The sequence below is a fragment of the Lissotriton vulgaris genome, chromosome 1_1 (genome assembly GCF_964263255.1).
Source record: "Lissotriton vulgaris chromosome 1_1, aLisVul1.2, whole genome shotgun sequence".
In the NCBI taxonomy this organism is placed as follows: Eukaryota; Metazoa; Chordata; class Amphibia; order Caudata; family Salamandridae; genus Lissotriton; species Lissotriton vulgaris.
The window spans coordinates 1,586,645,877-1,586,669,115 of NC_141685.1; the positions used below are offsets into that span (position 1 = coordinate 1,586,645,877).

The window sequence follows — 23,239 nt, forward strand, 5'->3', positions numbered from 1 at the left end:
GAAAAGTTAAAGGTGGAAGGATTCATGAGACTGAGCTCTGTGCCGAAAAAGCCTCACTCACCTCTGAAACAAACAAAGCATTTGCAATGCAGTAGTTCTCGCATTAACGAGAGTTTCAGCTACTGGCATTGTTTTAGGTTTCAAAAACCAAATCATAAAAAGGGCATCGTCATTTACTCAAACGTGCGTAAATGCGAGACCTATTGCATTGCAAATGCTGGTTGGAAATAGCCGAATGGCAGGAAAGAACGTCTGAGCAACCAGAGTCTAGGGTGTTGTGGGGCTACACTAGTGTGGGTGGGCGCGAGTGAGGGGGGGCAGGTGAGGAGGGCTCAGGTAAGGAGCCAGCCAGGAGAAGGGTGGCTCGGTCCAGCCTGCTTTCATGCTCCAGAAACAAGGTCTTTGGCGCGGTTGGGGGCACAGGGCTCGTCATCATCACAGAACGAGGGAGGAAGAGAGAAAGGCGGAAACGGACTTCCACATTGCGCATCACCACCAAAATAACATATGAAAGAGGCCATTTTACGGGTCATTAAAACATAGCGAGGGAGCGAGAGGAGGGGAGGGAAAGAAGAAGACGGTGCAAGGGAGAGAGCCTGGACAGAGGCGGGGGAGGGGTGTGGGAGAGGCAGGGAGAGAAACAGTGAAGAGGTCTGGCAAGGAAGAAACAGACGAGGGGGCAGAGTTAGATTGGACGTTAAGGGGGTGGGGGGGGGCAGAAGGGGGCATTTTATGGTTCATTAAATTCAAAGGGGAAACTGAAGAAAATACAACATTGGATTTAAAAAGAGAGAAGGGCGTGTGGTGGAGGGGAAAGAGATAACATGGCAGAGAGTAGACCGGAGACAGTTTAGAGAGGCGGAGAAAAGAGTCAGGGAGAGGCCGACAGTATGGCATGACGTTGCATCTGACCTGGTTTCCCCTCTGTGCGTCATCTTACGTGCTAGCATTACACAATCTCCTTGGGCACAGCATGTTTGGACTGGGAGGCGTCACGTTTATTGCCGTCAAAGCAATATTATTAAACACTGAACGAGAAATGGGCCACATTAGTGTCATGGGGTCTGCATTGTACAAAAAATGCAAGGAAAAGCAAGATTGGAATCTTCAAAAGAAACGGTCCCACTGGAGACTGCGCGAGGAAGAAATACAGTGGAGTCTGTAGCAAGCACTGGGAAATGCCAGATTATGGGGGAGCAGTGCAACAGGGCAGCATTACAAACTAATGGGACTACAGAGAGCGCGAGGCACTGCGAGATTGAGGTGACTACAGAAAGCACGAGGAAACAGACTCGTGTAGATAAGTGGAGTGTGTGCAGCATGAAGATATGTGAAACCGAGGACTGCATGCGCTGGCTCAGGCGAGACCTAATAAACGTTAGGAGACAACAATAATTTTTCCTGATATGGCAGTTTAAATGTGCTTACAGTAAATACTGAAGTGTGCTGTTAATCCAGTTAATATTAATCTTGGCATACAAATTTAAAGTAAAACATTAATATAAAACTTTAAGCTTACTTTATGGAATTTTTTATTTTGTCAAATAAATCGAACTAAATAAGTCAAGGTTTTGAAAGTTATTATAACACCTGCAGCTCAAGGAAAAGTTTGCAATCAGATTGTTTAAACAACCTAAAAGTCTTGGCTAAAAAGCACTGATCTATACATTTTGAGGCAGTCCGCATTTGAAACAACTTATTTACATACCTTAATTTTGTCAGTATCCATGCCGGTATTTGCAATCAGTATTTTTGCATTCTCAATACGTTTTGGTTGATTGACTCCTATTTTCTTATCAAGTAAGAAACCTGTTCCAAAAGACAGATGTGAGAAGAGTCACTACAAGTGTAAGTACTGCGTGAGGTCAAAAAGATGATCCTATTAATAAACTGATATGTATGGTAGATTTAAGGACCTTACATAAATTGTTAAAACAATGCAGCGTTATTCCTTGAAGCCCTAACATTCATATGACAAACCTAAGTTTGATCACTCTGAACAGTTCAGCAGTGCCGATGGAATGAAAAATCACTCTGTTTCAAACTAAACAAACATGGAAAAACACTATCTTTTAGGAGGTATCCATTGATGATCATAACCACTGAATAGAGCTGCACAAGTGTGAGAACCCACAGCACTTAGGCAACATAAATATAAAAAAAGGCACCTTTCTTTATAAAAGTGAATTGGAAATCTAAATTCTACTTTAGGTAGACTGATTCAAGGCTATATTGGATGAATTTAAATCTCTAAAAAATGACAATTACACTTTAAAAAAAAAGTCTCTAGCTAAAGGAATGACAACTAAAACTTTTTTGCAAAGGAAAATGAGAAAGAACAGCAATGTAGGTAGATAGACTGCAGCTCACAGAGGTTGGGAAAGCACATTCCGAAGATTTTCGCCATGACCTATCAGTGGATGTAGCTCTAATTCTGTGTCCAGCTCCTGCAGTCAGAATCCTGGAGCAGTGTGTTCAACAGGTTACGAGACCAAGATTGTTTTTCAATCTTACTGACTGGTAACAGTTTCCGTTCTTCCCAAAATTACATCCTATTGAAAAGTGCCTAGCATTTGGGAGACAGAAGGTAGAGAAATACCGCCAAGATGCCATCATTTGGCTTCCTGACTCACATTTTCATTAACAAACAAGTTACTTACCTTCGGTAACGATATATCTTTAAGAATCAGTAGTTAGTATTAGATTCCATTGAAACTAGTGCCCTGAAAGGGGGTGACCTTAACCCTAGATATCGGTTCGCAGAACGGGGAAGATGGGTGGGGCGGTAAGGAATCTAATACTAACTACTGTTTCTTATAGATACATGGTTACCGAAGGTAAGTAACTTGTTCATCTGAAAGAAACAGGTTAGTATTAGATTCCTTACCTTAGAATAGATACCCCAGCAATACCAACCCCGGTGGTGAGTCTGCGAACCAATAATCACACCAGAAAGTCCTGGAGGACGGAACGGCCAAAGAAGCCATCCCTCCGGACTTGGCTGTCCAGGCAGTAGTGTCTTGCGAACGTGTGTAGCGAGGGCCACGTAGCTGCCTTGCAAATGTCCTGCAAGGGGACTCCCAGACCCAGGGCAGTGGTAGCCGCTGTGGCCAGAGTGGAATGGGTCCTCAGCCCAACAGGAGACTCCTTCCTTGCCAAGGAGTAACAAGCCTTGATACACAAGACGACCCACTGAGAGATGTCCGCTTGTGTACCGCCCTTCTTAGCGCCCACGTAACCAGCAAAGAGTTGGTCATCCACCCGGAACTGGCGAGTGCGATCCAAATAGAATGAGAGCGCACGTTTTGGATCCAGATGGTGGAGCCGCTCTTCCTCCTTTGAGGGATGCGGAAAGAAGGTGGGCAAGGTGATAGACTGCCCGATGTGGAAGGCCGTGAAAACCTGGGGCAGGAAAGAGGGTCTAGTCCGCAACACAACCTTGTCCGGATGGACAGAAAGGAAAGGAGGTTTAGAGGAAAGAGCCTGGAGCTCACTCACTCTCCTGGCAGTGGTGATGGCAACCAGGAAAGCAGTCTTCACAACTGTCCTATCCGCCTTCTTACTTTGAAGTGGCTCAAAGGGAGCGCACATCAAATAAGTAAGAACCAGGGTCAAGTCCCACTGAGGCATCACAAAGGGAACAGGTGGAAACGTGTGGGTGATGCCTTTCAGAAATCGATTTCCAATAGGGGACTTGAACAAAGATGGTTGATCAGGCAGCCTCAGAAACGTCGAAAGGGCAGAAAGGTAGCCCTTGATAGTGCCCAGAGCAGAGCCCTGCTGGGCGAGATAAAGAAGGAAGAGAAGAACCTCAGAAAGAGGGGCAAAGAGAGGATCCACAGCCTTTGCTGTGCACCATGCCACAAATCTGTTCCACCTGCAGGCATATACAGACTTAGTGGAGGGACGCCTGGCTGCTAGAATGATATCACAAACTTCAGGAGGCAAGTCAAATGGCCTCAACTGTCGCCGCTCAATCTCCAAGCATGGAGGTGGAGACTGGACAGGTTCGGGGGAGGACCGTCCCCTGTTGCTGCGACAGAAGGTCCTCCTGAAGAGGCAGACGAACCGGGGGATTGACTGAGATACTGAGTAGCTCGGGATACCAGTACCTTTGTGCCCAGTCCGGAGCCACAAGGATGACTTGGGCCTGGTCGCGTTTGATCTTCTTCTGCCCAGAGTGCTGAAGTGGTATAGGCGGAAAGGCATACAACAGACAGCAACTCCACTCGCGACGAAAAGCGTCTCCGAGCGAGTGCCGCCTTGGAAATTCCAACGCGCAGAACTGATGACATTGCGCGTTCTCTTCAGTGGCGAATAGATCTAACTAAGGCTCTCCCGGCTGCTGAAAGAGGCCTTGCGCCACGTCCTAGTTCAGACGCCATTCGTGATCAATCATGCACCGGCGGCTGAGTTTGTCCGCCCTGGCATTCAGAGAACCTGCCAGGTGTTGAACCACCAGGGTCAAACCCTGATGCTCCAGCCACTGCCAGATGCGCATAGCCTCCTGGCAGAGGGTCCACGACCCCACCCCGCCCTATTTGTTGCAGTACCACATAGCGGTGGTCTTGTCCGTGAACACCTGCACTACACTCCCCTGGACAGAGGGAAGGAATGCATTCAGTGCTAGACGAATCGCCCGCAGCTCCTAAAGGTTGATATGGAGCCGGGACTCCGCCGGAGACCAGAGGCCTCTGATCACCGCCTCTCCCATGTGGCCTCCCCAGCCCTGGAGGGACGCGTCCGTCACAACTACGTGCGCTGGTTGGGCAAGGGAGAGGGATCTGCCGCTGACCAAATCGCGGTCCGTGAGCTACCACTGCAGCTGTCTCGCAGTGCCCTCCGAGATTAGAACATGGTTGGACAGGTTGTCCTGATGCTGGGCCCACTGAAACTTCAGGGCCCACTGCAGAGCCCGCATCCGCCAACTGGCGTGATGCACCGGAAGGATGCGGGAAGCCATCAGTCCCAGAAGCCGCAGCTGAGCAGAGTCGAGAACCGCCCGATGAAAAGGAGCTTCTGAGAGGGAAACAGGTGTGACTTCGGCACATTGATGGAGAACCCCAGCTGGTGCAGGAGGTCTGCCGTCTTCTGGAGGTTGCTGACGACTGTCTGGGGCAAGCCTGCCTTCAACAACCAGTCGTCGAGGTAGGGGAAGACTGAAACCCCTAACCTGCGCAGATGAGCTGCGACCACCGCCATCACTTTCGTCAACACCTGTGGGGCGCTGGTAAGGCCGAAGGGGAGCACGGTAAACTGAAAGTGCTCGTGGCCTACCGTGAACCGCAGGTAGCGCCGGTGGGCCGGCAGGACGGGGATGTGGAAATAAGCGTCCTGCAAGTCCAACGCTACCATCCAGTCTCCTGGGTCTAGGGCAGCTAAGACCTGAGCCAGTGTCAGCATCTTGAACTTCTCCTTCCGGAGGAAGCCGTTGACGTTCCGTAGGACCAAGATAGGGCGTAGGCCTCCTTTGCCCTTCTTGGGTACCAGAAAGTAGTGGGAGTAGCAACCACACCCTATTTCTGGCCCAGGAACGTGCTCAATGGCCCCCTTGGCCAAGAGGGCCGTAACTTCCTCCTGCAGAAGCCGCAGATGATCCCCGGCTATGCGGTGGCATGGCTTGTGGGGTCGTCTCGAAGGGGAGGGAGTAGCGTCGGACGATTAGCAGCACCCACCTGTCCGATGTAACAGTGCGCCAGTGGGAGAGGTGATGGCGAACCCTGCTCCCCACTGGCGTCACATGGGCATGAAAGCATGGACTAGGAGGGTTTTGAGGCGGATGCTGCGGGGAAAGGTATGGACTGGCCTCGCCGTTGTCCCCAACCGCCTCCAAGGCGATTTCCACAGCCGCCACTGCACTGGATGTTAGTCTGCCGTGCGTGGCTGGCAGCACGTGTGGGGGCACCCCTTCCTTGGCCACGAAAGGAGCGAAAGGCACCCGTTTGCTGGCGCGGGGCCGAGAGACCCAAGGACTTGGCCGTAGCCCTGGAGTCAAAGCGCTCAAGCGCATGGTCTGCCTTGTCACCAAAGAGGCGACTGCCATTAAACGGCATGTCCATGAGAGTATTCTGGACATCTGTTGAAAAGTTGGCGGACCTCAACCAGGCGTGGCGACGAATTGCCACCGTCGTTTCCATCGCTCTGCCTAGTGAGTCGTTGGTATCCAGCCCACACCGGATGGAGAAACGTGCCGCATCTCGACCATCCGCAAGGGCTTGGGCGAGTTTAGCCTTGACCTCTGCCGGGCATTGTGGCAGCATGTCCGCGACAGTGTCCCACAGGGAGATGGGTGTAACGGGCCAAGAGGCATGCGGTGTTGGAAGACCGCAGTCCCAAACTAAGGAAGGAGAATATTTGCTTTCCATAATTCTCATACCTCTTGGATTGCCGATCAGGCGGAGCAGACGGGAATGCGGTCTGGGAATTAGAGGCCTGGTTGACCAGGCTCTCGGGGGTGGGGTGGGAGGATAGGAAACGAGGGTCGCCCGGGCGGTGGCGTCTGGCCACGTTCCTATCTACAGGCTGGCCTGTAGCGGGCCTGGGCCAAGTGCCCAAAAGAATGTCAGCCAAGGCCTCATTAAACGCCAGCAGAGGCTCTATTGAGCTTGACTGCGGTTTAAGGAACTCAGTGAGGAGGTTAGTCCGCAAGGCCCCAACGGGGAGCTCAAGGCCCGAGGCCTTGACTGCCCACATCAACACCACACTGAAGGTTGCCCCCTCCTCTTCCGTAGCCACACTGTGGGGGTGGGGGGGGGGGGACAAAACCAGTGTCTGGCGAAGTGTCCAGACCACTGACATCCCCAAGTCCACCTACCCAGTCCTCCTGGGACCGACACTCACGTGTCAGAGGGTCCTCAGACCCCTCCCAATACTCATCACCCATCTCCTAATACTCATGGTTGTCAAAGGACGGGGCCGGTTCATTGAAGTAGAACTCCCCAAGCGGTGTTGAGAGCGGCGCCCAGCGGCGCCGCTCCGACGCCAGAACCGGGTCGAGAGAGGTATTCGGGACAGCGCCGCCCGAGGACGGTGCCGGAGGTGACACCTGCTGAATCGGCGCCGGTGAGGTAGTCCGGTTGAGCAGCGACGATCCGGATCCAGAAGCGGGGGCCCTGCGGCGCCGGGCCTGAAGGCGGCGGCGGGGCCGAAGCACCCGACCCGCTAGGGCCCCCAGACTGGTCCGCTGGGCCTGAAGGTGCCACGGAGCCAGTCTGAGGAGAGAGGGACCTCATGACCATGAGGAAACGCTCAATCTCCTCCGGCGTCGCTTGCTGCCCAGGGACCAGATGGTAAGGTAAGGAATCTAATACTAACCTGTTTCTTTCAGATAATGTAGTTAGACGTAAAAAACTATCCAGTGCAAAAAAAGGAAAAGGCTGCATTGCAGGAAAACCAGGCGGTGCCCGGAATCTCTTAGCATATCCGAGGAGCATGGAGAAAGGTCATCTTCAACCTTTCCTCCTACTCTTGTATTTACAGACATCCCCAGATGGAGAACCATAAATATATCTTCATCAAGTGTGACACTGAACACATTTGATGTCAAGGTCCATAACTGTGAAAAACTTGTTCACCTGCAACAGCTGGTAGAGTCAAGCTACTCGACTTCAAATGACACTAGAACTTCAAAACCTACTGTTTGTGCTTGCACGCAGTAATGCAAATCTACCTCGAAAGGCGCCATAACGTCACAACATATTGACCCCCAAGAACAACAATACTGAAGCACATAACAAAGGACACCGCTATGCCTCAATGTCAATGGGTATTGAGGAGCGTATTTACCTACAAGAGAATTCACTCCATTGCTATACCAAACACTCTGATACCTTGTTGACATTCTATTTCAGACCACTTATCTCCACCGGGACAAACAATGATTTAATGGAGTTTCCCAACAAAGTCAGTGGTTATGGAGAAATAACAGACTGGTGCCTGCTATGCTACCTGTGGTTCCAGGCACAGCTCTATAAACTCCACCTGAAGCACTGGTCTGTAGGAGCCACACTTGCTTTCTGAACAGGCATATACTTCTCAATGTCCTACCACTTGAAAAAGGCACCATTCAAGTAAACAAACCAAACATTTGCACTAAAGATATCACACTCTTCACAATTATACTCCTAAGAGGAATAGCACTATAACAAAGGAGTAAAAAACCACAGCACGTCATCCTACTTTGCGCACTCACATTCTACGACCAACAGTATATTTATCCTATCAGTTATGAGATTCCCATGCAGACAGTTATCTACAGCAAGGATCGCTCTTACATATGACATTAATACTGTAGATATGCGGATGAGAGATGAACAAAAGCAGGCATTCAATTCCTGCTCCACCGGTTTTTACATTGGTGGCCTGTGAAAATCACAAACACAACAAGATGTGCTGAAACTTCAACCACCCACCTCCAGTCACGAGATCTCGGTTTAAGCCATCATTCTTTTGCTCACTATGCCACCCCAGTTTGGACCCAGCTATATGCAAATCAGTCTTGACCCTGCGCCTCATTGGAACAGTACAGCCCAAGCAACCAGACCAGGCCCTCTCTGGATCGGAAACAAGCATCTTGGACTGGTTACAGGATATTATCATAAGACAGGCTAGCTTGAAACCAGTGGCACAGTGAGCAAGGACCCATGTCTGGGCATAGCCATGGCCTCTTAGGGCGAACATAAACACTACAAGATGATGGACGGAGTGCTGAAACTTTTCACCCACTCACTCCCAGTCAAGAGATCTAGTTTAATCCATTGTTCTTTTGCTCACTATGTCACCCCAGTTTGGACCCAGCCATATGCAAATCAGTCTCGACCCTGCTCCTCATGAGAACAGTCCAGCCCAAATTGCCAGGTCAAGCATCCTGGGACCGGTTTTGGGATTTCAGCCACGTTAACTTGAATCCAGCTGCACAGCGAGCAAGGGGCCCCAAACATATATGTAGATGTGAAGCCAAGAATCCCCATAAGAAAGAGCCAACATGCATAATAAATGAAGGCAAGCTCGTGTTCAAGCCCTTGGATATACTCAGCAGTTCAGTCCTTTCACTGCCCAAGGCAGAAGCACCAACTGCATGCCAACCCAACAAAGCAACAGCACAGCAAAGGGGCAATACTCCTCTTTGCAGTTCTTACAGCTGTTCTTCTGGGCAGGTTCCTTCAATCTAGCGAGTTCTCTCTAAAGTCTTTTCTATCCCCGAGACGTCCAACAGGAGGCAAACTACTTCAAGCCATTTGAGTAAATGGACAGCAGGACGATGAAAGTACAATCCAGTCCTTTCCTGCCCAAGACCGAAGCAGCAGGCCAACACAGCAGAGAACGCAGCAAAGTGGCAGTTCCTCCGGACAGCTTTTCCAGCCCCTCTTCCTAACAGGTTCCTTCGTTCAGCTGTAATGTAAAATACTGGGGTCAGGGCCCCAATAATTATACAGCAAATTTTTTTGTGCTCTTGGTGCAGAGACTGTGCTCAGCCATAACCAGTTCTGTCCTCTCTTCTGATGCAGGACTCTGAATGCAGCCAAGGTCTATTCAGCCCAGCCCTGACTAATTCATGAAAGGAGGGACTCACATCAACCCCCCCCCCCGTGGCTGCCCAAGAGAATGCACCTCCCCAACCCCTGTCACTCCAAAGCTAGACAGTCAATCCACAAACCAGCAGAGGCACAAGGGGTGGCTAAGCTAGAAAATACCCACTTTCTAAAAGTGCCATTTTCAAATTTAAATATAAAAATTATCTTAACTAAAAGATGCATCTTTATATTCGGAGTTCATGCATACTAAACTCGACTATCCTAACTTGTCCCAATGGAAAGTTATATTTATAAGAGGTTATAAATAAACTCCCCTTCTACCCTATGGGGAGGATAGCCTTTCCACAGTGACAAACGAAATGCACTGTAATTCACTACCAGGACATGTCACACGCCAGTACATGTCCTACCTTTCACATACACTGCACCTTACTCACAGGGGTACCTTGAGCCTACCTCGAGGTGTCTTAGAAGTGAGAAAAGGGAAGATGAGGGCTAGGCAAGTGGGTGCACTTGCCAAGTCAACATGGCAGTTACAAACTCTGCAGTGGCAGGTCTGAGTTAACTTTACGAAGCTACTTCTGTGGGTGGTACTATCAGCACTGCAGGGCCACTAGTAGCATTTGCTTTACAGACCCTGGCTTTCTCAGTGCATGGTACTAGGGACTTACTAGTAAATCAAATATGCTAATCATGGAAACACCAATTCATGACAATTTACACAGAGAGCATATGCACTTTAGCACTGATCAGCCGTGCTCAGGGTCCTAAAACCAACAGCCAGGTTAGTAAAAAATAAGAGATAGAAGCAAAAAGTTTGGGGATAATCCTGCAGTAAGGGCCATTTCCAACAGGCAGTCTAAGGATAAAAACAAAGAGTCCTCTAAAAAAACCCCGAAACCTGTTCTCGAGGTTGGCACCACATACAATACAGTCCAAGGGAGGGTACCGGGGTTAAAACTGGGATCCCTAGAAGGCTTGGGGCTTTCATAGTAAGGCCAATTAGCGCAAAACTGGAGACACTAACTGTCCAAAAAAAGCTCCCCTTAGTACACCTTCTGCTGCAGTGGTGAGTCTCCAGATGGGATCCTTGGTGTGCCCTAACCATGTCCGAGAGCACACTGACACAACTTTAGTCTCAGAGGGTGGTGTAGATGCAGCTGCTCTAGCTATCTGGCCCTGGGATCCTTGGTGTGCCCTAACCATGTCCGAGAGCACACTGACACAACTTTAGTCTCAGAGGGTGGTGTGGATGCAGCTGCTCTAGCTATCTGGCCCAGGAACCTAGAGAAATACAGACAACAGCCACATATCAAAGGGATCAGTGATGCAGCACTAAGGGATACAGATGCAAGAGTCACCTATAGAACTGAAAAAATGATATCCACAGAGCAGTACTTGACTGGAGAAACCTATCCAGTCATCAATGCTGCAAATCAAACTACGGTCCATTCCATGGCAATGGTGTCCTCAGAAGGGGAGGGGTGAGTGGCCAAGAGAAGGTGGTTGTATCCTCTGCAATTCCTGTAGCCTATCTGCTAGGAAAAGATCTGGAGTGCTCAGCTTGGGCGAAGATAGATCTGAAGTCCCATGCAGCCAGTCCCATGCAGCCATGCTGCGAATACTTGAATGAGTGTGTGAAAACCAGAGCATAAAGCAAAGGGGAGTGAAAAAGGGAGTAGGAACCTGGAATAATGGCCCATACTCCAAGAGAAAAGTTGAGAAGAAAACAAGTTACTTACCTGTAACTGTAGTTCTCCAGTATTGGAAGCTTTCATCGATTCACATGCCTGAATCATTCCCAGTCATCGAGATGGGAGTCTGCGGTACATAAAAAAGCAATGCTTAGCAGTATAGCAAACTGAAAGAGGCCTAGGCCCATTTCCCTTATGCAACCCATAACACTTGTTATGTAAAAAGGACCAAACTTTTCCCTGAACCAATCAGAGCTCCTCATCCTCTAGAACACTCCTGAGAGAACCTCTTGCTCCTCAGATTTTCGCACACTTGTGCGTAAAACACTTTCCGTGCTGAATCCAAGGTGAGCCTCACAGGGGAGGAGGGTGGGTCGCATCTGAATCTATGAAAGCTTCCAATACTGGAGAACTACAGTTACAGGTAAGTAACTTGTTTTCTTACTCCAGTATTGGAGCTTTCATAGATTCACAAGCCTGAATCAGATTAGCGAGCAGTCATAACAAAGCATATTTGTTCTCTGTATTCCATCATCATGTAAGACCGTATGAATAACATACACAGCGAGTAATAAAAATGTGCCTTTGTAATTAAAAAGGAAGCATGGATGTATAGAGGGCTCACCGTTGTTGGATGATATTTCTCAGCACCGCTTCTCCCACTGCAGCCGCTTCTAAGCAGTAGTGCCTAGTGAAGGTGTGCGTAGATGTCTAGGTTGCTGCCCTGCAGAGGTCCTGGATCGGCACTCCTGCAAATAACGCAGTGGATGTGGACACTGCTCTTGTTGAATGAGCACAAACTCGTGCGTTCAGAGGTTTTCCAGCAGCTAGGTGACAGTAGACAATCGCACTGGAAATCCACTAGCAATCCCACGTTTTGATAAAGGGAAACCTTTTCTGGGTGCGCTGTAAGCGACGAAAAGCTGTGAAGACTTGCGAAAGCTTAGCCTCTTGCAAATAGAATTTGAGACATTGTTGTACATCCAGCGAAGACAAAACTCTTTCCACCGCGGTTACTGGTTGAGGAAAGAAGCGTTTTAAAACGAATGGTTCATTTAAATGAGTCAGTTGGTACTTTAAGAATAAAATGTGGATTAGTCCTAAGAATCATCCTGTCTTCTCTAAATTGCAAAAAGGGGTCTTGAATCGTGAGAGCCTGTAGTTCTCCTACTCGTCTCGCTGACGTTAGAGCGATGAGAAGCGCGACCTTCCATGATGGGAATTTATTATCTGCTCTGTGTATAGGTTCGAAAGGCTGCTTCATCAATTGTGACTGTACTATGTTTAGACGCCAAAGTGGTGGTGGAGGCTTTATTGGAGGAAAAACTCTGAACAAGCCCTTCATAAATTGTTCGATGATCCTTGTCGACCATAAGGATGGGCCCGAGGCAGACCTTCTGTAGCGGAATATTGCGGCTAAATGCACCTTAACCCCTTCCATGCTGGTGACGAACCCCAGCCGTCATGCACTACGGTGCTCGTGTGCTGATGACGGCTGGGGTTCGTCATGGCACGCCCCTGTTCGTTTGTTTACCGCACGGGGGCAGAATCGGGCCAGCAGGGAAGGGGTTAATAGAAGCATGAGTCAATCCTGATTTGGCTAAAAGTAAGATGTATGGGATCATTTCATGAGGTGCCGCAGTTAGAGGATGAATTTTACCTCTGACACCAGAGACAAAACCTCTTCCACTTCATCCTGTAGGTTTTGTTGGTACTATCTGCTATAGCTTTTGACAGGATGTTTTTACATTCTTCTGAAATATTTAGATGCTGAAACTCACAGTGCTCAGGAGAAAGGCTGCTAAGCGCAAAGATTTTAGGTCCGGATGGAGCACTAGACCCTGGGACATTGTGAAGAATTTCTGACCTCTTGTCTCCCTGGTTCTGGTACACGATCAACATATGGGGAAAGGTCGCACCACATTTGTCTGTCCTATCTCCCCAAAATGGCCAGGTTATTTGCAGCTTTTACTAGTAAAGCAGATATTGAGGAAAATCTCTTTCCTGCGTTGTCCAGCCTCCTACCTTCCCTGTCTGGGGGTGCCGTAATTGGTGCTGATGAATTTCGCGATTTCTGTTGCGCCCCCTGTGTAATAATTTGTCTTTTGAGGGATGACCCAAAAGACACGCTGGAGCATCTGCAGGCGCTTTATATTTTTTGTCCAGTTTGGCGAACACTGTAGCTGGTGTTTCCATAACCTTTAGGCCTTCCTCCCAAATATGACTTACAATAGGTAAGGACCGAACAGATCTTCGATAGGGTACCTTAAAGTCATAAGAAACATTTAGCTTTATCCTCCACCATGGTAAGTGAAAATCTTTTATTGGCCCTTTCGATCAGGTTATGAAACCAACCAATGTCCTCTGGTGGAGAATCTACAGGTTTCGGTGTAGGAGACGAAGGTGACTGAATGAGATAATCGTCCCACTCTCTGCAAGGGTCCGTAATCTCTCCTTCATGGTCACTACCAATGGACCTGGTATTGTAAGAAATGAAAGACCTTGAGAGATTTTGTTCTTGTGTCCACCATGTCCCTGCTTGAATCATGACTGGTGTTACTTGGACTAAGTCTTCGAAGGATTCCTCCGCTTGACGCCATTGTAGATCGAGCTGTTCTTGCAACGGGCGCATTCTTAACCTGCAGTGAGGCACGAGGGGAATGAAAGATGACATTATGCCCAGACTTGGACAAGAGACACAATCTTCAGCTGTCTTTCTTTGCAGGGAAACGCCTTGTTTCTCGCCGTATCTAGTATTGCTCCCAAAAAAGTGATTAGTTTTGTTGGTCGAAGGGATGATTTTTCCTCGTGTAGAGTCAAACCTAGTTTGGCAAACAAGTCTATGCAAGCCTTTGTTGATGCTCGAGCTGGTGCTTTTGATGGTGCCTTGACGAACCAGTCGTCGAGGTAAGGAAATATTTGATGTTTTTGTTTCCTTACAACAGCCGCCACTGGAGCCAGGCAATTTTGTGAACACTCTTGGCGCTGACTTTAGGCTGAACTGCAGTACCTTGAATTGGTAATGTTTTCCGGCTACCATGAACCGAAGGTACTGCCTGTGTGAAGGATGGATGGGGACGTGAAAGTACGCATCCTGTAGATCTTAAGTGGTCATATGATCTCCTGGGTTCAATAGTAGAAGGATGTCCTGAAGAGAAACCATCCTGAAAGACTGCTTTTTGAGATAGGTGTTTAGGGATCTGAGATCCAGAATAGGACACCATTGGAGTATGTTTTTCTTGACCAGAAAAAAAAAAAAAAATCGGGAGTAAAACCCCTTTCCTTTTTGGGAGTTTGGCACCGGTTCTATGGCTCCCTTTCGGAGCATTTTCCGAATCTCCTTCCGGATTTGATGCAAATGATTGACTTTCTGATGCATTGGTGGAGTACAAGGAGGCGTCTGTAGAAATTCTAGAGTGTGGCCGAATTGAATAATGTTGAGGACCCATTGGTCCGTAGTTATTTCTTTTCAATTCTGAAAATGATGTCAGAAGTGATGGAATTGGTTGGAGACTAACTGGACGGGCCTCTGACAGCAGCAGGAGTTCTGTGAGCCAGTGTTGTCTGGGCCACCATGGGGCTATCAGGATCAGCCTGTACGGGTCTTTCTTGATCTTCACAAGCACTCGCGGTAGGAGAGGAATTGGAGGAAAAAAGTAGGCAAATACGCCGGACCATGCCATCGAAAACGCATTCCCTCAAGACCCCCTCTGGGGAAGCCAGCTTGCGAAGATCCGGCATTTCTTGTTCTCCCTTGTGGCAAAGAGGTCTACTGTTGGTCTTCCTCATCTTTGAAAAATGTTGTTTAGGATTCCCCTGGTCCAGTTCCCACTCGTGGCAGGACGACCTGAGCCTGCCGAGTGTATCCGCCTTGATGTTTTGATCCCCTGGGAGATGTTCCGCGGTCAAGGTTATCCCTTGCTGTAGTGCACATTCCCATATTCTTTGGGCTTCTTGAGAAAGGGAGAGAGATCTTGTTCCTCCTTGCTTGTTTAAGTAGTGCATCGCAGTCGTGTTGTCCATTCTTATCAACACAGACGAGCCTCATATCCTTGGCAGGAAAGCTTGTAATGCGAAGCGGATTGCCCTGAGCTCCAGCAAGTTTATGTGAAATTGCTGCTCATGCAACTTCCAACGACTGCTGTCCTGGCTTTAACCTTCCGAAGCCAAAGCAGTAGTCTTCCCTCATGATCCCTCGAGGTTTTATTTGGGAAGGTACGACATACCTTACAATTCTTCGCCTGATGGTCTGGATAGAGGCAGTATATGCAGTCTTTATGGGGGTCATCTGTATAAAGTATTTTTTAGAGCAGGTGGCACAAGCTCTAAATAATCCTTTTTTTTCTCCTGGTCAGCCACGGTAGAAGAGTAAGGAACTTCAAATAAGTAAATCTAGAAAAAGAGAGTACCTCAAATCCCAGTCAAAGTGAGTAGAATTGAAGAGTTTGAGCAGAGCTCAAAGGAGACTCCAGAGCACAACGTGCGGTAGAAAATCTGAGGAGCAAGAGGTTCTCTCAGGAGGGTTCCAGAGGGTGAGGAGCTCTGATTTGTTAAGGGAAAAGTTTGGTCCTTTTTACATAAAAAGTGTTATGGGTTGCAAAAGGGAAATGGGCCCAGGACTCTTTCAGTTTGCTACACTGCAAAGCATTGTTTTTTTATTTACCGGAGACTCCCTTCCCAACGACGGGGAAGGATTCAGGCATGTGAATCTATGAAAGCTCCAATACTGGAGTAAGTTCTGGAAACGGATTTCAAATCAGACAAGCTCAGGTACCCTCTTCCTCAGGGACACCACCTGTCAGCTTCAGAGGGAACTGAGACCCAGGAACTTGGGCCTTGATCGGCAGAGCTCCTTGGCAAAGGGTGACCCTCTAGGGAAGATCTGTGCCAAAGACAGAGGACCTGTTCCACTCTTGAGAGCCTGAGGCAGCAAGCTGATGACCAGGAAAAAAAGAGCTGTCAGTGGGTCCCCACAGAACATACTGGGAGGAGGGACTCCTGTACACAGAGGTCAGAGACCAGTGGGCGCTCCTCCACTAAGGGGAGTATCGCTCCACTGAACAAAAGGTCAAATAAAATAACATATCGATATTATCATTTTAGTTTTCCAATTGCAGTCAGTGGCTCTCGGGACGAGGTGGGGATGGCCAGAGCAGGGAAAGGAGTGGTTTGTACTCCTTTAGTGTGCATGTCTGCTGAAAAGGCCTTCTTGGGCCCTTGGGGGAAAAAACCCACAAAAGTACATGAAAGGAAATATGATTGGTAAAAACAAACTGAAGCACAATATTGCCATGAAAGATATTCATAAGCTTGGTTTTGTCAACCTGGTGAACATCCTTTGTGGCAAAAAAATTTGTGAAGTCTCATTTGATGAGAGGTTGTTGGAACCAGTTTAGCAAATTAGTTGTTCATCAGATGCACATGATATTGATCAAACAAGATCTGAAATTACTATAGAAGAAAAAATAAATTGCTTTCCAATTCCACATTGATTGTTTCAGGCATAAACTGCCTGTTTTTAAAAGAACGGTTAGCAGCACAATGTAAAATTACCAATCTCTGCATAATGTACACGGATCTCAAATGGAGAGGGTGCCCCCCTTCAAGATGTGGTTCTCTCTCAAAGATATGCAGACACTCCATATTACATATCTTTACAGCTGTAGTGATTTGATACATTTGCTGCAATGCTCTACTCATGATATATTTTTTAATATTTGGTTTATTTCAGACCTGAACTGGAACACAAGTCCCTTACAGGTATTTTATGTGACCCATCCAGATTTTAGTTCTGAAGCAGGACGTTTCAAATGTCACTCTGGCAAATACATCCTACCCTGAATTCTAAGCAAATATGGTTCATTTAGTAGCTGGAGGAAAAGGTATATAACCACAAATAAAAATTATTTACTTTAGATTTATGATGGTATATAAGCTATAGTTGAACACATAATGCCTGCATTCCTGTTCTAGGGTGCCTTTTTTCTTCCATGCCCATCTTGGCACCCAGCAATAATGCCATCAGTTTCAAAGAAGTTTGGCAGCCTACTTAATAAAGTTTTTCCTCTACTGTCTCAAAGGAATTGTGTACATGCTTGAATGCTTGATATACTACTACCATAACTTAAAGCATTCTGCAGACTTTGGTCAGACTGCCTATGGGAATGTTTTATTACAGCAGGTTGTAGGTCGTCTCTTGCTTAAAAGGGGTGGGTTTGTTTTAATGTTTTGCTATTTGGACAATCTGTTCTCCACTTGGTCCAATTCGTATTTAGGAAGCATGACTGCTGCCACAAAATACAGGTTCCCTTGCCTGAAATGGACTACTCTGCTAATATGTAATTGTACACTTATTCCAAGCATTTATGTCTGCTTTTCAATGCCTGGGCTTGCTTCATAATTTACAAGAAACCAGTATAATTTAGTCTTTCATGCTTTCTGATTAAAGTGTTTGTTTCTAGTAATGAGTGAATCTGAGGAGATCTGAATGACGTTAAAAAAACAAGTACTACAGATGCAGAACTTTGGTCAAGAAATTTTTTTTGGTTCACAACTAATGTAGGAATAATCATTAAAATCAACCAGAAAATTACGTTCTGGCATGAAGATGCAATAATGAAAGGTTACCACTAATCCTAACATTGCTTCAGTGGAATCACAATCGAAATAATAATCCCTGAATTGACTTACCTGTGTGAAAATATTTTAAATAAGTACTTTGGCTTTAGAAAAACTAAACATTTTATTCAAAATATTATTTTTGCCTTCTTAAGAAGGCTTTATTGGCAAAAAGGAACTAATTTTCTTTTTAAAGATGAAGCCACCCACACTTTGAAGCTATTATATCAGTAAAAGTGACATGTGAATGTCTCTGTTTTTAAAAGAAAAATGGGAGGAAAGCAGAGTTCAGATGTATTTAGAAGCACACTCCACCAGTACCTCACCATGCCCTATTAGTAGCTTCACCCCTTTTGTATGGATACTTAAGATTCTGGCAGAGCACACATATATTCGCTCTTCTTTGATTGTGTGTGTGTGTGTGTGGGGGGGGGGGGGCTGCGGCAAGGGGCTGCTTTTGATTTCACATGGTATTCAAATGCAGGAGCACTAGGATTATGAAAGTGTTCCATCTTCTTTCAAGGATCTCAATCGGTGTTTATAAGTAGTGAACAGAGCAGCAACCCCATCCATTGAAAGGATTATGAAGATAAGTGAGAAATAAGCTGTACCTCCAAAGTTTAGTGTGGACTGACCTTGATGTATGATCTTAGGAAATCTACCATATGGAGATCTTCAGAAAGCTGTAGTTGCAGCTTTAACTCCAGTAGAGTGAATTTTGGGTGTACCAATTAAGATTTATTTGGCTTTTGATTTCAACGATTATACAAAAGACTTTCTTCTGATAAGTTGACTGCGTGAGCAGGCTTGTGGTTTACACACTTTTGTCTGTGGAATATATTTGCTCTTGAATAGTTCGAATTTTTTTTAATTCTCCTGGGGTCTTGTTAGTGCAATGATCGTTCTGCCAGAAAGTAAAGATTCGGATTAAAGTCAAAGAGAAATGGAATGATTAACATGGGAGTCGACATTATCTTGGAAATAAGGGTGATGCCTCTATGTTCTTTTGCTATGTCTAGTTCATGAGTACAAAGGGCAAGGAACTTGCCATATTGCATACTAAGGTAAATCGCTGCATCTCCATATAGTGCACCAAAATGAGGTACACTGTGCAGAGAGTCCAGGCGACCCTTACTGGTTTACAGAGGTTACAATAATAATCAAAAATGCTCTTTTGTGGTAGTGTGGGCGAGCAGTTTAGGTTTAGAGGATAGTGTTAAGCATTTACTGCACACACACACAGTCAGTAAGTGAGACACACAACTAATAAACAAATCTAACTCCAATTTATGAAAAATAAAAAATAAATGTATATGAGTTTAGACACCAAGATCGTAATCAAGTACTTTTCAAGGCTTAGAAAATGCACTGTAATGAATGTTTAAAGTGGCAACGTTAACCTATGGGGTAAAACATACTGAAATTTATCACTTCGCAATGACATACAGCGCTGTTCTTCTAGACTGGAGGTAAACACAGGGCAAGGTCCAAGGCAGCACCAACAGGTCAGCTCTGTTGGCCCTGGGGTGTTCCAATGCAGAGGCTGCAAGCAGGGAGCTCAAGTCTTGAAGGTCTTGGGCATGCAGGGATACCATTGGTCCACTCTCAATCAGGCTGGTGGGTTTTTGTGCTGTGGGGCTTTGTCTGGCGGGGTTGCGTCGCTGTAGCTCTCTCAGTACCTGCAAAGAGGCTTCAGGCGGCGACGGGGCGGGGGGAGGAGATCAGTCTGGCCAAGTTTGAGGGTTTTAGGACCATATTGGCACCGTCTTCTCCCTCGGACATGGCCTGGGGAGCATGTTTGCAGGGGTGCTTTGAGGTGTCTTGTTGCAGTCTGAGGCTCTCTGGATCTAGGGGACCTGGTAAAGAGGGGAAACAGGGCAGCAAGACCACTCTTGGTGCTCGTCTGGTGCATCCGGACGTCCTTAAACGGTAGATCTTGCTTTGTGCTGTTGGAGTCCAGACTGGACCACTAACAAGCCTTAGTTGCTGTAACTGCTCAGGTTTCCAGGGTATTGGTGCTGGTTGGCTCCTGAGGGCCACGGCGCCTCCAGGCTGGGCAGATCTGACTTCCTGGAGCACAAAGACCTTTTTCCTGTAACGCTGCTCCTTTGTTGAGCTCAATGACTAGCAACATGGTGTACCAGCAGGTGCTTTGTGGTGCCTGCAAATGCAGTGGAGCAGCTCCGCTACGCCAAGGGAGATCTTTCCCTGTTGAGGTGCTGGGCAGTGATCCAAGGGTTTGGGGAAAGAGTGTCAAGTGTTTGGTGAAGTCGGTCCAGCGAGGTCAAAGTGCAAGCAACCTCGCAGAGTTTTGTGCCAATGTTTGGTGCAGTTTTTCAGTTCTCGTTCGTCGGTCCTTCTTTCTTCATTGGTTCCCAGTAGTTAAATCTGATTTCCTGGTATCAGGGGATCCCCTAAATACTCTATTTAAGGACGCTAAGGGTAGTGAAGGATAGTAGCCAATGGACTACCTACCCTTGAGGGTCACTACATCCCCTAGATAACAATTTCCTGTGGGGAGTGGGCATAACCTTGTCCCAGAGTTCTTAATTCTACCACACATAAGATTGTGAAATTATTTTGTATTTACTTCAGGCTTCCCACCTTAGGGTTGTGACTATCCTGGAGGTGCAACCCGCCTCCCTGCATAGCTAATTTCCCACCTCCCATATTACGCCATGGACTACTGTCCTTACCCTGTATAGGTCATGTAAAACAGTAGTGGCAGCATTCCAAGTTTAAACATTTGTTGCATGACCATGCATTTTTTCATGTTAGTGAGTGCAGTTTTCTGATCCACCTGGTGCAAAGTTCCATTGTTATGTGAAACTCAGAACACTTGCATGGACATCATGTGTGCATGATAAGTGAAAGTGTAGCACATGCATAGTAGCAGTGTTGTATTGTAAATGCATTTACATAGCGCTTACTACCCCATACGAGGCGTCGAAGCGCTTTTACGGCAAGTACCACACTACTCCGGAACCCATGAAGGATTAGTGTTGAATTAGTATAGTGAAATATTAAATTGATTTGAGTGGTGGATATTAGTCAGTTATTTGGATTGCGAAGGATAGCGTACGGATAGAAGAGGGGAAAAGGTCTGCACTTATATAGCGCTTGTTGCCCCGGTTGAAACGCTCTTTTGGGCGAGTAGCACGCTACTCTGGAACCCATAAAGGATTAGTGGTGAATTAGTATAGTAAATATGAAATTTGAGATGTGGACAGGTTAGTCTTATTTTGAATGAAAACTATAGTGGAGAAATTGAAGAGTGAAGATCTAGAATATTTTTTGGGGGGAGGTCATAGCAGTTGAAGGAGACTTGGGATGAGTGAAAAGGGATGTGGTGGGAACCAGACACAAAAATTCCACGCTGGGGTTGCCCACAGTCAACAAATGTAGCAAGAAGATTTTACCAGCGCGTCTCCGGCTCAAGCACAGGCCCAGGTCTCATCGGCAGATTTATCACAACCGCCTTTGCGATCCTACACTACCAACCTACCCGATGTTCCGAGGGTAACGAAGTCTAACGCTAGGTGGCAAGCACTTGGCACGACGACCCAGAAGGAAAGCCGGAGCAGCTCAGATTTGTCTGCCACATCTCAACACTCACAGCTGACATAATGCCCCTCCAATACCACCATCCAGGTGCCCTCGGCGGCAACTCCCTATGTCATTGTACTGGGGGAAGTGCCCCCTTTGTGGAGGGTGCAGAGGAACACTTCAATCAACTTAAAAATAAGACTGTTCACTGGCTGTAACTAGGGCTAAAGCTGAATATCCTCCACGCAGATGCTGGCAGAGAAAGTGCTGTGTGAATCAGAGTACTGAGGCAAGTGGTATCAATTTTGGAAGCCCCTGATTTAGCATGGCAGATTATGGAGGATGGAACAGCTTACCAAAGACTGATGAAGTGTAATGACTAAATTCCTGTAGCTGGAGATACAGACATTAAAGGGTGGAGATGGGGATACCTTTAGAAACTCCATGAAGTTCTTGTATGCAAAGGCCTGCTGATTAGGTCGTCTTAAACCCTGCCATTTGCTATATGGTAGGGTTGCAGAGCAGACTACAGCTTATTTTTCAAGGTAAGGAAATTGATGGGCAGGGCCTGCCCGTCTCAGATTATGGCTTCAGGAAGGTGAGGGGAAAGCCATGAGCAGAGAGCTCAGTTCACTGTACCCACGTTTTGGGTACTTATGCTTTAAGCCACTACTACTTGCTGTGAGTAATCACTTTGCACAACGGCCTTGTAAGGAAAGGGGTAGGAAAGCTAAATTTTAAAGAGCCAACACAAACATGTTCTGAAGCCTTAAGACAGTGGATCCACTTTCTACTGTCTGGACGATGATATAATGTGGGATCTAAACAACCCACTTTGCTCATCTGCTCCCAAAGCTAAATGGCAGGAGTAAGCAGTAATATATGGCCAACTTATACCAGCCAACATGGATAAACAAGCATTAGCAAAGCCAATAGATCTGGCATTAGCTGACAGCCTCTCTGCTTTGTCACCATTTGTTTTGTTATCACTTCTGAAAAAATGTAATTGCTATAAAAATATTTCCGGCATAGTAGCCCCTGGCAATTAAAGGAACTATTTGGTTTCTAAATATGCTCCTTGTGAAAAATCAAGAATGCGATTCCAGTATGGTAAGCCAAAGTCTAAAGAGGGCCTTCCACTAGACCATGCTGCATAGGGGCAGAAGAAAAATGTTAAAGACATTAACAGCAGACTACTGGATGAAGAGGGCTGGCTGAAAGCCCTACAAATAAATAACATTTATAATTTCAGTAACTCAAAACGTTTTGGCTAAAGCCAGAGATCAAAAACGACCATACCTTCATCAAGATATGATTCCAGAAGACTTCCGCCTAGTTTTTTTATAACATGAATTGCTTCCAAATTGCCAGAACCTTTGAGTCGGAGTACTGCTTCTACAGCCAGTTTTGCAAAATGATCTTTATGATGAGTAAGCAACTTAGATGACAGTGTGGTCCTGGAAATATTTAGCAGGTCTTTCTGAAATTTTTCATCATCATTCCTAAAATGTTAAAATAAACAGCAACACAAAAATAATTGATTAGAATGTTATCAAAATTCTTTCCTCAAAAGAAGCCACTCATTCTTTGGCAAGCATTTTAAATCCTCGGGGAAAATATCCAAACCACAAATAATTTAAGCTGTGGTGACCAAAGATATGACTTGAACAAAACTCCACGCTGTGCCCAAGCAACACAGGACTCCAAGACTATGTTACAAGGTCAAAGGACACATCTGTTTTGTGGGGGATAACAAATGGAGGTTAAAATGGCCCTCAAACATTGCTTCTATAGTAAAAGACTGGGCACAGCTGCAAAATATGACTGATTGACAACATTCAAAATTAA

The 23,239-nt window shown here is 46.6% G+C and overlaps 1 protein-coding gene across 1 annotated transcript in view; it reads right to left on the reverse strand.

The window, feature by feature from the left end:
• Positions 1-23,239, reverse strand: part of CCT2 (chaperonin containing TCP1 subunit 2) — a 190,573-nt gene that overhangs the window by 118,105 nt on the left and 49,229 nt on the right. The window contains exons 7-8 of the mRNA XM_086918137.1: positions 22,691-22,893; positions 1,709-1,809 (exon numbers count right to left, since the gene is read on the reverse strand). Coding sequence (XP_086774263.1) covers positions 1,709-1,809; positions 22,691-22,893 — 304 coding nt within the window. The remainder of the gene's footprint in view (positions 1-1,708; positions 1,810-22,690; positions 22,894-23,239) is intronic.